Source organism: Panthera leo, chromosome A3 (genome assembly GCF_018350215.1).
Source record: "Panthera leo isolate Ple1 chromosome A3, P.leo_Ple1_pat1.1, whole genome shotgun sequence".
Lineage (NCBI taxonomy): Eukaryota > Metazoa > Chordata > Mammalia > Carnivora > Felidae > Panthera > Panthera leo.
Genome location: NC_056681.1, coordinates 79,685,736 through 79,700,608, shown reverse-complemented (window position 1 = coordinate 79,700,608; position 14,873 = coordinate 79,685,736). Strand labels below are relative to the sequence as shown.

Here is a 14,873-nt window from a genome sequence, read left to right as displayed (position 1 = left end):
GTGCTTGTGCACTCTCTCTCAAAATAAATAAATACATATTTAAAGAAAAAAAGAAAAAAGTTTCTTAGATTATTGGTCTGCTCTTAAGAGAATATGAAAGGTTCTTCTTGAGCTTGTAAGTAATTCACCCAATTAAGCAGATTCTGTATCTTACTGGGATAATTTCTGGTGCTTGATCATGTTTCCAATCATTTAAAAGAATGGAATCTTCTTTTAAAAACTGATCTGTGATCCTATTAAATCAACTGTTCAAACCTTTTGACATTTTGACAACTTTGATATTTTGCCTTCCCCAAATCAAACCCTATATAAAATCTTGATCTTGAATGGATTTTGAGATTTCCAGGAGAGCATCTGGAAAATCTCAAAGGGTTTTTTTCTTTCACCTTTTAAGAAGAGAAATGTTTAAAATAATTTGGTTTACTTGATATGTTAAACTGCATGGGAAACACTGTCACATAAAAAGTGATGTTTAACTTTCCCTGGGTTATATCTGTATGGGTAAGTGTTATTATATATGTACTTCAGAAATTATATGAAGTTCCTAGAAACTTTGTCAATGCTCTTAATGTCCGTGATATAATGGTATTAGTCATAATTCCAATTATTATCTTCAAAACATGTTGGTATGTTTCACAGAAACAACCAGATTTCTTGTGAACTGCATTACTTTTATAACGAGCTCTCATAAAATCTTTAATCGTGACTACTTTAGGTCCTTTGTCACTCATAAGTAGTTGTCTTATTCTGATGCTTTCTTGAAAGTTCTTCAGTCACCTACAAACCAAAATCCTTCACCTTCAACAATGGGACTGTTTTACAGATCCATGGAAAAAACTAGGACAAGTAATCTGAGTACAGACTTTTGATGCCATTGCTAAATTAAATAATTATGAGATTACACCATTGAACTGAGAAAGGATTTCCAGAACTCCAGTAGAGAAGATGATGGGTTCATAAAACTGATAACTCAAGATTAAGCAAAATGACCCCCCGCCCCGCCCCGCCCCCTTCGGCCGGGGTTCCCGAGACGTTGCACCGCGACCCCGCACCTCTGCGAACATGGCGCTACGAGCGGTGCGGAGCATGCGGTCTGCGGCCTGCAGCCTGCGCGCCGCCTCCGCGCCCGCCGCGCCCTGCCTGCCGCGGCCCTGGGGGCTGAGGGCGGGCGCCGTCCGGACGTTGAGCACGGGCTCCGCTCTGCTGTCTGTGCGTAAATTCACAGACAAACATGAATGGATAACAACAGAAAATGGTATTGGAACAGTGGGAATCAGCAATTTTGCACAGGAAGCTTTGGGAGATGTTGTTTACTGTAGTCTGCCTGAAGTTGGGACAAAATTGAACAAGCAAGAGGAGTTTGGTGCTTTGGAAAGTGTGAAAGCTGCTAGTGAACTCTATTCTCCTCTATCAGGAGAAGTAACTGAAATTAATGAAGCTCTTGCAGAAAATCCAGGACTTGTCAACAAATCTTGTTATGAAGATGGTTGGCTGATCAAGATAACACTCAGTAATCCTTCAGAACTGGATGAATTGATGAGTGAAGAAGCATATGAGAAATACATAAAATCTATTGAGGAGTAAAAATGGAACCCCTAAATAAACTAGTATGAAACAACTTAATCTAGCATAGTTGTCTTAAATTAATGGTGCACAGAGGATTTAAAATGACAACTCTTAGCAATACCAGTGCAAAAAGAAACTACTTGCAACAATGTTAATGAAAGAAAACACCCCTTAACTTTCTAACGATTGCCTATAAACACAATATGTATATTTTTTGCAACACCCTATGATTTTTAGGCTAGGCTCCGGTTATACTATTCAGAATCCTGAAATTAGCTGTGGTTAGAAATTAGTTATAAAAACTATGTAATTCCAGGATAACAATGTCATCTTAAACCTTTGGGAATTTTCACTTGCTTACATCTATACCTGGATTGGGGTCAGAATACTTAAATGATCTGTCCATTGGAAATAAATGGCAGTGGAGAAAGGTCTGTTAGTTGTATAGTGTCAGATAAAGAACAATATTATCTTAATTTTGTAATATACTGTGCTTGCTGGTGCTATTTTTATATGGTGAAGCAACAGCCTTGAAGGAAGATAGTTTAATAAAACATTCAACTTCAAAAAAAAAAAAAAAAAAAAAAAAAAAAAAAAAAGATTAAGCAAAATGAGAATTAATTACATGGAACTGAATCAACTGATGAAAAGTGATTATAATTGTTATGGCTTTTTTTGTTTGGAACATTGCTGGTTATTTAACATTCTATGCTCTGGATTTAAGGAATCCCTTTCTCTTTTCTCTTAAGTTACCAGTAACTCACAACAATTTAGTAGATTGCACCTTTGTAAACAAGAATGAAACACTTTCCTTTTTCTCCCTACCTGATCTTTCCAGATCTTGGAAACTCTTATTGAATGTTCTTATTTTCATGGCAATATAGTTATTTTCATAAGTTCAATAAGTTTGTTCTTCTTGTATCAGGACACAACTGGAAACACTGGTTATATTACCGAGACTTGGAATGGAACGCCATGTTTAGGAATGATGTGCATAGGTGGCTCAAATGGTTAAGCCTCGAACTCTTCGTTTTCAGCTCAGGTCATAATCTCATGATCTCCTGAGTTCAAGCCCTGCGTCGGGCTCTGCACTAATGATGTGGAGTCTGCTTGGGAGTCTCCCTCCTCCTCTCTCTGCCTCTTTCTCTCCAAGTAAGTTAATAAACTTAATTTAAAAAAAAAATGATGTGGTCAGATATGACCAGTTTTAAGGAACTACAGCAGACTTTATAGAGCCAATGCTTATAAAAAAACCAGCCTAGTACCTTACTTATAAGGTTCCAGACTTACAGGTGACTAAGGAAATGTCCCTGCTGGCAAGCTTAGGAACTTTCAGATATTTTGGGGACCTCAAGAAAAGAAGAATTCATCTAAATCTCTAGATTACTACAGATAAAGTCTGAGGGGGAGTTCTTGGCTTGACTTCCTAGCCTTGAGAGAGTTTTAAATCTAATCTAATCTGAGATTCCTTATAAAAGTCCCAGCAAAGCAAAGTTAAAAAGGCCTGTGTGGCCAGTTATTATTCTTGCTGCACTTACATATATAATTAGTCCAGATTTAATGAAACTGGAGTTATTTTATAAAAAGGATTATCTTAGTTTGTTATAATTGATCAAAACAGGGTGACTGTGGAGGAAAATTTTACTATAGAAAACTTTTCAGTAGAAAACTATAACCCAGGGCGCCTGGGGGGCTCAGGCAGTTAAGCACCCAACTCCTGATTTGGACTTAGGTCATCATCTCATGGTTCATGAGGTGGAGCCCTGCATTGGGCTCTGCACACAACAAGGAGCTTGCTTGGGATTCTCTATTTCCCTTTCTCTGCCCCTCTCCTGCTTGCACTCCCTCTCAAAGAGAAAGAAAGAAAGAAAGAAAGAAAGAAAGAAAGAAAGAAGAAAAATATAACCACAAGATATCAGATACTAGTTCTGTTCATTGTCTTTGAGCTATTTTTCATCTCCTTGTAAAAGAGATACTGCCATCTTGCACATTTTGTCAGTAATTAATGTTTACAATTTTTCTGTCACTCTCTTGACCTGACATCACTGAAGCTAAAACCTGACTGCCCAGATCCTTATTTAGGCTCTAAGTTGTCTTATCCCAAAGGCCTGCAAACTTTTGATGCTGGATGACTTGGTATTAACTTCAAATAACTTGTTACAACAGTTTGGGCCACTCAGGAAGTTCACCAAACACCTGTACCTTCCATGCTTTGCTCTGGGAAATAACCAGACACTGATATCTTACTCCACCACCTAAAAATCCTTTGAGCCCAACATGTAGAAATCTCAATTGGCTGCCCTCTGGACTCAGAAAATGGATTACAGTCTATTTCAACCATTAATCTTTGTTTTTCTTTTTGTTTCCTCATTCTAATCTATGTTGTTGTTTTTTTTTTCTCTTTGCCCATCTCTTGCCTCTCCATTTCTAACTCAAATCTTTTCTCCATAGCAACCAACCTAGCTTCTTTTTTTTTTTAGATGAAACTTCTAGGGAAGTTTCAGATGGAAGAAATGTGGAGACCCACTCAGACCCTCAGAATTGCTGTAAAGATTATATTAAAGTGAAAACATTTGAGCTAAAGAAACTGCAAAAGGAAATCTTATCTAAATCATCCTTATCTGACTTAAAGCAGAGCCTCCTGCAAACACAGCTACCATTAATCCAGCTCTTACCACCCCACGCCCCAAGTTTACTGCAATTACAGCTGCCATGGATATAAATGTCCATTCCATTAGTATCAAAAAGTCCAATGGAACCTTCCACACCTTTCCAGTAAAGCCCTGAAGACCACCACCACCACCTTTAAGTTTGGTATCTAAGATTTTTCTCTCTGGCTATTGAGCACTCCCTCAGGAATGTCACGCAAGCCCAAACAAACTTAGTCTTCTGTCCTGTTAATCTGTTGTCAATTAATATGCAGGCCCCAACGACTGCACCCAAGTTTAAGTTTTACTCTCAACATCAAGCAATGAAACAGGAAAGATATTCTTCTCAATAGAGTCTAGTCAATACAAATAACATCAACACTCTGAAAACTATGAACACTCTGGAGAGTAGTATTTGACTCTGGTGGGTCCTTCACTAATTCATACTAAGGCAAACCAGTAAATGATGCAATACCCTAGCTGTTTGTCTATCTTGTTTACTTCTCAGTTTCATATCCCTGACTTATATCATTCTCCTTTAATTGAAATTTTCAACCCATAATTGTTAAGACTTTTAAAAGGGAAAAATAAGTCTCATTCATGAGCTTATTACTTCATTTGATTGCCTGAGCACAAGCCTGAGACTAAACTCATTTAATGTGTGTGGGACGGGCATGCCCTAGTTCTCTTTATAAGGCAGCACTCCGATGGTCCCTCCAGGGCAGCTTTCCCAACTGTCCCATCTAAGGGATAAGCCTACTAATAAGTAAAATGTATTTTTCACTCTACTTCTACATCACAGTCACGTATACACACATACACACACCACACACATACATATACAATACCCCTCAAATTCATTTTGCCTTTATTATCTTTTTTAAGATTTTACCTTTAAGCAATCTCTACACTCAACATGGGGCTCAAACCCCCAACCCCGAGATCCAGAGTCATATGCTCCACCAACCAAGCCAGGCTAGCCAGGCAGACACCTTCATTTTTCTTTTCTTTTCTTTTTTTTTTTTTTTTTCAGAGAGAGTAGAGACAGTGCTAACACGTGCGCAAGAAGGGGAGAGAAGCAGAGGGGGCAGGGGAGAGGGAGAGAGAGAGAGAGAAAGAGAAACTTAAGCAGGCTCCACACTCAGCACAGAGCCCAACATGGGGCTCAATCCCATGACCCTGGGATCCTGACCTGAGCAGAAATCAAGAGCTGGACACTCAACCAACTGAGCCACCCAGGCAACCCTTCATTTTGCTTTTAAATACATAGTTGCTTATGCTTAAACTGGACGTAGGTATTTTAGCTTTATACCAAAAAAGAAAAACAAAAGTTGTTTTTCTTTGCTCCTCAGACTTAGTGCCAGCCTCAACAATGTCTACGGTAAGGCAAGAATTGAAAGGAGAGAACAGAGTCCATAGAGCCAATCAGTTAATTCACCTTTCTCATTTGAACTCCATGCATGGAATATAGCTGCCTGTTTTACTACTGAGAGGTCTATAAAACATGAGTGGTATTTGAATCTCTTAGCAATTCAGACAACTGAAATAACAAGAAAATGCCAGGAATGAGTATACCATTTTATAGAAATCCACTTGTGGCTTTCATGTACATTATATCCAAAGAACTTTGCAAATTTAGACATTACTGTCAGATAAGAATCAAGATGTCAGCAGAGAAGGAAAAAAAAAATTATAGCCAATTTGACAAAGGAGACAAGCTCTCCTACATTGTCAGGGTTTGCAGAGAAGGTGGTTTTCATTCCCATCAACGTCAAATTCCCGAAGTTAAATAATAAGAGAAAGACACAGGTTTAGTCTCTGCAATGGTACCTCGAGTTTCTATGTACATAATGGATAAAATAAGGAATTTTTAAATCATAATAAATGGGGAAAGAGAGTGCTTTCTGTTAAAGGAATATATTGTCTTATTTATAATCTACTAAACTTTAATTTGAAAATAACCACACAAACGTGATTGTTCACACTGAAATCTAGGGACTTATTCTAGGAAAATGGAGAAGCTGATTCTGGGGATCTGGAGACATGTATTTTGCCTCTGGAACAATACTAGTAGACCCCAAGATCTTGACATGGAACAGAAACAATGGAAGACAAAAAGAGAGTTATCTGAACCAAGAAAGGTCATAAAGCTATGAGTATGTCACTATCTACTACAAATTAAAATGTTTAGTTATTCATTTATCAAATGCTTGAGTATTTCTGTTGTTCAAACCACAGAGCTTGGTAAAGACCATGGTGTGTTTCAAGGGTCTTAGAGACACACAATCATGATAGAAATCTTGCAATGCCCAGTTACATTCTCAAATACCAAGTTCCTTTGGCACATACCTTCTCAAGATTTTAATTCCCCAAGCTGCCTTTCCTAAACAAAGCTAACAACACTTTTCACCAAGTCTTCTGGAACTTTATCCAATACTCAATCGAGTCTCTTAGATCCTCAGCATACCTAACACTTGGTTCTTCTCCAAAGAACCCAAAAGGACCACACTGCCTCAACTCCCTCAGCTGCAATGCAAGCAACCATCCCATTACTATCTTAATGCTCCAGGTAACACCATGTTGGAAAGAGGAGTCTTGAATGATGGACACAAAGATTTGTAGTCAATGGACAGCTGAGCTCAAACAAAAGCTGACCAAAAAAAGAAAAGAAAAGAAAAAAAGCCTTCTGGCAGTCTCCTAGAAGTCTACTTAAAGCATTCTCTGAGAAACTGACCAGTTCTGGATGCCAGTAACGTGGGAAACAAAGACAAAAGAAAAAATTAAATTTCCTTACTATCTACAACCCATTAACAACTCCTTGAACAGGCAGAGTCACCTTCCTTTGGGAGCTCAACTGCCTCAATGTTGACAACTTTGCTAAGGGCAAAAGGCAATCTTAGCTTAACATTATCCCATCCTCCATCAAGCACCCCCCATCCCCCCCCCCCCCCCCCCCCCCCGCTTCCTGTAAGTCCAGTTTAACATATAAAAATTCCTTTGGAAACTTCCTTTACCTCTATCCCCAAGATACATGTTAGCAATCGTCCTCCAAGCAAATGGCCAACTGATATATATCTGAAGGGTCTCATGACTGAGGATTTACCAGAGTGTAGTAAATGAACTTTTCCTAACAATAGCTAGCCCCCTCAAGGTACTGGAAACCATGCTTCCAAAATTCCTTAGAGACTTACACTATCCCTAATCCCCTCCCAACTTCAAAGTATATAATCAGTCACCTGTCACAACCCCAGTGCAGCTCTCTGTGCCCAAGGGTCCTGTCCCCATGCTTTAATAAAATGACCCTTTTGCACCAAAGATGTCTTAGGAATTCTTTCTTGAAAGACTGCTCCAAACCCCAACATTTCCACATCACCAGGGCAAAAGAGAAACATATGTACGGTATCAAGGCTGACTCCTGAGGACTATTCAAGTTCTGCCCTGCAAAAATGACTGTCCTGGAAGTCAGCCAGCTTCTGTCTATTGGGTAATTCCCACTTTCCTCGAACTTCAGTAGCAGTCACTTGGAACTTTAATAACGTGTGGTTTTGATTATATAGATAAGGTAGTACTCCCGAAAAAGCCAATAGTATATGACAAATTCCTTCTCCAAAACTGAAAATTTTAGTTAGCTCTTTTGGATATTGAAAAAAGATATTAAATTGCCCCTACCTGCATCTTACTTAGCTTCTAATAGGACTATTACCATTGTGCCTAAAACTGTACATTGTAGATGGACATGGCTCTCAAAGACAAATAACTAAACTGTAACCATATAATGAGGAAAGTCTTACTTGTACATTATTTATGCAAATGCTTGTGTTTAATTTTAAAAACACTCTACCACCGGGCTCTTCTTTTAGCTGTCGAGGACGCTTGTAATATATTCTGTATCCAGGGGATCTAAATTCAGATCCCTGAAATAAATGACTTTCCTAAAGGAGTAAACAGAATTAACACTTTACCACACAGTAGAATTTGAATAAATAACAGATGCAATTATTAAATATAAACCATAGGCCAAGTACTATTTAGGAAGTGTATGTATATGTATATATATATATATATTATTACATATATTAGTAATTGCAACCGAATCAGAAATTATTTTTCTTATTCTGAATGTGAAGAAACTGAGGCTAATATTAAATAATTGTCTTTATCCAAATAACGAACTATAGTATTGAGGTTTTTAACTAAGGTCTTGCTGCTTCCTAGATCCTATTATTTCTATAGTAACAAACTGCCTCCTAAGATTCACAAATTCATAAAAGGAGTTAGGTGACCTCCAAAGCTCTTATTCAGTCACCAATGGAATATATTCTTCTTCTAAGTACGAAGATGGGAGTTCCAGACATTTCTTTTTACTTACTGTTTCCCAAATACCACATGATCTTTTACATCTCAGTGCCATGACTCATGCTGCTTCCTCTGGCTGTAATACCCCTTACAACCCCCATCTTTTCTCCAACTCCTTTAGAACACAGCTCAGGAAACCAGTGGTTTCCTCCTTTATCTACACAGTACCATCTCCATATCTCTTATAAGTGATTAAAACCACAGATTAAGAGTCAAAATAACCTGTGTTCAGCATTAATTCCACTTCCCCAAGTAAGATGTTGGGCAAGTTATTTATCTACTCTAAACCTCAATTTTGTCATTTCTTATATGGAGATAACATCTCCCTTATTGGACTGCAGACAGAATTGAGGAACACAGAACAAATCCTATGCATCCTATGTATCCTTTACAGCACACTCTTCCAGGTTATCAGATTCTAGTCCAGTTCAATGCTTGTGAGCTATCTAGCAACTCTTTGTAAGTGATAGATTACTGACAGATATATAAATTATGTCCTGGCAAATAGTAATTTGACATCTCCCCTCCTTCCTAGGGGAGCAGGAAAACATCAGGTTTTGTCTGGTCTCAAATGGCAATTCATCTCCATTCATTTACTCTCTATATAAATGAGTGTTTTTATTTCTTCCTTTGAATATGTTATATCTGCCTAGTGCCTCATATGAGTAAAATAAATTCTTTAACATGTATTCATTTTGTATCTAGGAGTCCAATTTGACTTTTTTTGGAAAATTACATTTTAACAGTACTATCATCATTGTTATCATGATGACTTCCTATCTTGATCTTTCCTAAACTCCATATTCCTTATATTTAATTAAGCCCACTAGAATCTTCACTTGAATATCCCAAAATAAATGGTTTTCTTTGTTTAGAAAACTTGTTCCACCTTACAATAGCCAACCTCCAAGATTACCCCCTTGATCCTGTCTTCTCCTGACTTTTTGAAGACTCTAGGTTGGCTGTTTTGCAAGGATTATTCCTCTTTAGAGTCAGTTTATATATTTTTTGAATAGAAATATATAGGAAGCACAAATGTCAATTTGTCTCTTGAGGATGTTGAGTTCGATCATCTGATTAAGGTAATGTCCATTATTAACTCTCAATGACTCTGTTGCTAGGCTTTCTCATTCACCAAAGCTGTCTAGTTATCTAGTTCTCCATGTCTAAAGTATGTATTCTAAGTCTTTTCCAGTCTCGCTAGACTCCAAACCCTCCTTCCTACTCCTCAGTCTCTGCAAGGAATCCAGGTGCTACTTCATCACTAAAATCCCAAAATGGCTCCCTCAGCCTCATCTTCTAAATTTTCTTGTAGACATAGCAACCAAATGCAGTGCATAGTCTGGGGTCAGATACTCTTTGAATAAACCAGCAATAAAAGACATGTCTAGGGGTGGGGCACCTGGGTGGCTCAGTCAGTTAAGCACCCAACTTTGCCTCAGGCCATGATCTCCCGGTTGGTGACTTTGAGCCCACATCCAGCTCGGTGCTGCCAACCCAGTGATGCCAACCCTCTTCGGATCCTTTAGCTCCCTCTGTCTCCGCCCCTCCCCTTCTCATTCTCATTCTCTCTCAAAAATAAAGAAACATTAAAAAAAAAAAAAAAAGATATGTCTAGGGGGCAACTAGGGGAACTCTGAATATTAAGGAATTATTGTTAACGTGTCAGTTATATACTCATATTCATGTGGAAAACAAAGGCAAATGAAAAATTAAACTTCCTTACCACCTACAGCCCATTGACAGATGGGTGACAGGCAGAGTGACATTCCTTTGGGAGCTCAGATGCCTTGATGATGACACTTTGCTAAGGGCAAAAGGCTATTTTAGCTTAACATTTTCCTGACCCCCGAGGATCCTGTAAGTCTACTTTAACATATAAAAATTCCTTTAGGAACTTTCTTTATCTCTACCCCCCCCCCCTACCAAGATATATGTTGGCAATCATACTCCAAGCTTATGGCCCAATGATATACATCTGAATGGGCTCATGACTGAGTTTTTACTAAATAGTAATAAATGGCCTTTTCCTAACAACCAGACCCTCAGGATTCTGGAAATCTTGTTTCCAAAATATCTTGAAGGCTTGTGCTGTCCCTAACTTGAAAGTATATGATCAATCACCTGTCACAAGCTCAGTGCAGCTCTTTCTGCCCATGGGTCCTGTCACCATGCTTTAATAAAACCAAATTTTGCACCTCAGATGTTTCAAGAATTCTTTCTTGGCTGTCAGCTCCAAACTCCAACATTTCCACGTCAATATTATGGTTATATGGTTTAGAGACACACACTAAAGTTAAAGTTAAATATCATGACATATACTTTAAAATACTTCAGTAAAAACAAAGAAAATAAAATATAGCAAAATGTTAACAATTGCTAAATTAGGTGAAGGATATACTATTCCCTATTCTTATGTTTGAAATGTTAAAAAAAGAAACAAGGCACAAAATGGAGTCACTTGTGCTAAGCCTCATATCAGAAAAACAAGACTTAATATGTAACCTAACTGCAGTTTCAGCCTCTCCCAGAAATGTAATCTGTAATCTGTAACCAGTCAATCTGTTATTACCTGGATAGCACAAGTGAGATAATCTACCCAACAGATCCTTTCCATGCCCCATAGGAAGGTAACCTTGTCTGAAACAATCTTCTCTTTCTAGAAACTTCCTTTTACTGCCCCCTTCTGCCTATAAAAACCTTCCATTTTGTTTTTGGGTTTTTTTAATGTTTTGTTTTGTTTGAGAGAGTGCAGCACACATAAGCAAGGTAGGAGCAGAGAGAGAGGAAGAGGGAGAGGGAGAGAGAGAATCCCAAGCAGGCTCCATGCTCAGCCCCAGAGCCTGATATGGGACTTGACCCCACCACTACAAGATCATGACCTGGGGACACTGAACCAACTGAGCTACCCGGGTGCCCCCAAAACCTTCCATTTTGTACAGCTCCTCAGAGCTCCTTTCTATTTGCTAGATGAAATGCTGCCCGATTCATGAATCGTTGAATAATCTTATTCTGAAATCTTTAAATTTATTCATTTTTTTAAAAATTGTTTTAATGTTTATTTTTGAAAGAGAGACAGAGCATGAGTGGGGGAGGGGCAGAGAGAGAGGGAGACACAGAATCTGAAGCAGGCTCCAGGCTCTGAGCTGTCAGCAGAGAGCCCGATGTAGGGCTCAAATCCACAACCTGCAAGATCATGACCTGAGCCAAAGTTGGACACTTAACTGACTGAGCCACCCAGGTGCCCCCTAGATCTTTAAATTTATTCAGTTAAATTTTATTTAACAGATTTTAGAACTCAAAATTTTTGTTTCCATCTTTAAAAAACTGAAGCACAGATTAAGTGACTTGCTTAAGACCACAAGCTGTAAATGGCACAGCTAGATTCTAATCCAAATCTGGGCTAGCTCCAAATCTGGGTTCTTAGCTTTTACACTACACTGCCTCTGGTTCCACAGGTCAGTTCGTGAGGCACTAGTACTTGGGGTAGGGAGAAAAAGAAGATAGGAGGCATAGCAAAGTTAATTTATGTAAAGCACTTGAAAGAGTGCCCTGCATACAGTAACAACTATGTAAGTGTTAACTATTACAGACCACTTGTTCCACAGAAAACTGTGGTTGCTATGTGGGAGAAAAAAAAGGAGGAATGGTTCCACTGATCAAATAAGTCTGAGAAATCCTGAGTCAAAGAAAGTTAAACATGCTTTTTTTTGAGAGAGAGATAGCAAGAGTGAGTGCAAGCAGGGGAGGGGCAAAGGGAGAGGGAGAGAATCTTAAGCAGGCTCCACGCCCACCACAGAACCCACCGCCCAGCACAGAGCCCAGGGCAGGGTTCGCTCTCACAACCATGATACCATGACCTGAGCTGAAATCAAGAGTCAGACATGTAACTGACTGAGCCACCCAGGAGCCCCTAAACATGCTCCTTTAGGCAGAATGTCTTGGTGTCTTTAATATGTTAATGCCCATCTCTGAGAAAGGAATACAATATGTAGCATATTCCAATGATAATTGATCATTGAATGTTTTTTTCCAAAAGATAACTTAAAAAAATCAGGTCCTCCATAATAAAGCAATAAAATTTCAATGGTTAAAAGGAATTAAATAATAGACAAATCTGTAATGTTTTACTGAACAAACACAATGTTCTTTTTCAAATGTTTGTTATTAGTCTGCCTACCTAACAAATAGTCTTTTTCAAGTTTGCTAACATAAGACTACTGGCTCTGTCCCTTTTCCAAGGCTTAGTATCCTTGTCCTCTACATGAGATTCAAGTTTCCTCTTTCCTACCTGAGGGCAGGAAATCAATTCACTCTCCATGCCCCCATACACACATTTAAAAAAAGTCTCCTATTAAAAAAATATAATTTGTTATACTAAGGAAATGAGCTGGTAATCTTCAACCTGTAACTGGTATGCACTCCCCTGCGTCCTTCATGCAATGCAGTCCTTAAAATAAAATCTTTAGGGCACCTAGATGGCTTAGTTGGTTGAGCAGCTGACTTCAGCTCAGGTCATGATCTCACAGTTTGTTGACTTTGAGTCCCGCATCAGGCTCTCTGCTGTCAGTGCAAAGCCTGCTTGGAATCCTCTGTCTTGCTCTCTCTGCCTCTCCCACACTTGCGCTCTTTTTCTCTCTCTCAAAAATAAATAAACATTAAAAAAAATGTTTTTAAATAGCAAAATCTTTATTTTTAAATTGTTAACCCGTGGTCTCTTTCTCTTGCAACAAGACTTGGCACACTGCTGACATAATTTGTTTTCAAGTCTTATTCTTGCTTTGTTTGAAGAAAAACACAATCCAGAAGAACATCTGACAAATTTCAAAGGAACCTAAAAATACATGTAAGAGTGGAACGTAAGAATTTTAAGGTGAGAAGTCATTAACAACCTGAATTACAAACCCAAGGGTATGGTATTTTAGGCATCATTAATATTTTAAATGTACAAAGTCGTTAAAATCCATGGTAGCCCATATTCCATTTTTTTCTCAAGTTGCCACATTTCTGGAATATAATCAAACATACAGTAAAAAGTGACCAAGTTTTTAAAAAGATTTTGCAAATGTGTATCTACCACAAACAAATGTCACAAAGACTTCACAAATGGCCTGAATTATAACTAAAATCAACTCAAATATCAAATATTTAAAGCACATGCTAAAAGGTAAACTATTCAAGCTTCTCTTTCCTTTACCGACTCTAATGAAAACAGAAGGTAGGCCAGCAAATCACTTTTTTAAGTTCCCTTTTAGGTCTTATCTATATGCACATAAGATATGTAATCAAAGTACAGATATACTCTAGAGCAATATAAACATTTAGACACAACCGAAGACTATTTGGCACTTGCAATTAGATTCTATTCTGGGTAAATACACTTGTCTATGTCATGAAAAAAAATTTTTTAATGTTTTTAAAATTTATTTTTGAGAGAGAGAGACAGAGCATGAGTTGGGGATGGGGGGAGTGGGCAGAGAGAGAGGGAGACACAGAATCTGAAGGAGACTCCAGGCTCTGAGCTGTCAGCACAGAGCCGACAGGGGCTCAAACTCACAAACCATGAAGATCATGACCTGAGCTGAAGTCAGATGTTTAACTGACTGAGCCTCCCAGGTGCTCCGTCATGCAAGACATTAATAACACTTTTACACAATTAAGCAGTCTCCACAACTTTCAGAAATAAACCACCAATCCAAAAGTTAAAGCAATGCACCTATTAGGATGGACAAAATCCAGAACATTGACACACCAAATGCTGGTGAAACAACATGAGCTCTCATTCATTGATGGTAGGAAATCAAAGTGGTACAGCCTCATTGGAAGACAATTTGGTGGTTTCTTAAAAACTAAACACACTCTTTCCATATGCAATTTCCAACAATTGCACTCCTTAGTATTTTCCCAAATAACTTGAAAACTTATAGCCACACAAAAATCTGCACACAATATTTATAGCAGCTTTATTCATAACTGCCAAAACTTGGAAGCAATCAAGAAATCCTTCAGTAGGTAAATAAACAGACTAGTATATCCAGACAATGGAATATTATTCAGTACCAAAAAGAAATGAGTGCTTTTCCTCTTAAAAACAAAAACCTAAATTATCAAGCCATGAAAAGCCATGGAAGAACTTTAAATGCATATTACTAAGTGAAAGGAGCCAATCAGAAAAGGCTACATATTCTATGATTTCAATTATAGACATTCCATAGAAGGCAAAATCATAGAGACAATAAAAAGATCAGTGACTGCCAAGGGAGAAAGAGGAAGGAGAGATGAACAGATGAAACAGAGGATTTT

The 14,873-nt window shown here is 38.2% G+C and overlaps 2 protein-coding genes across 2 annotated transcripts in view; one reads left to right on the top strand and one right to left on the bottom strand.

Annotated features, from left to right (window-relative positions):
* Positions 1 to 14,873, bottom strand: part of COMMD1 (copper metabolism domain containing 1) — a 187,349-nt gene that overhangs the window by 149,140 nt on the left and 23,336 nt on the right. The gene's annotated exons all lie outside the window — the stretch shown is intronic.
* On the top strand, positions 998 to 1,623 carry LOC122216100 (glycine cleavage system H protein, mitochondrial-like). Its single transcript, XM_042932400.1, has one exon. It carries the CDS (start codon positions 1,063 to 1,065, stop codon positions 1,582 to 1,584), a length of 522 nt encoding a protein of 173 aa, XP_042788334.1. The 5' UTR covers positions 998 to 1,062; the 3' UTR covers positions 1,585 to 1,623.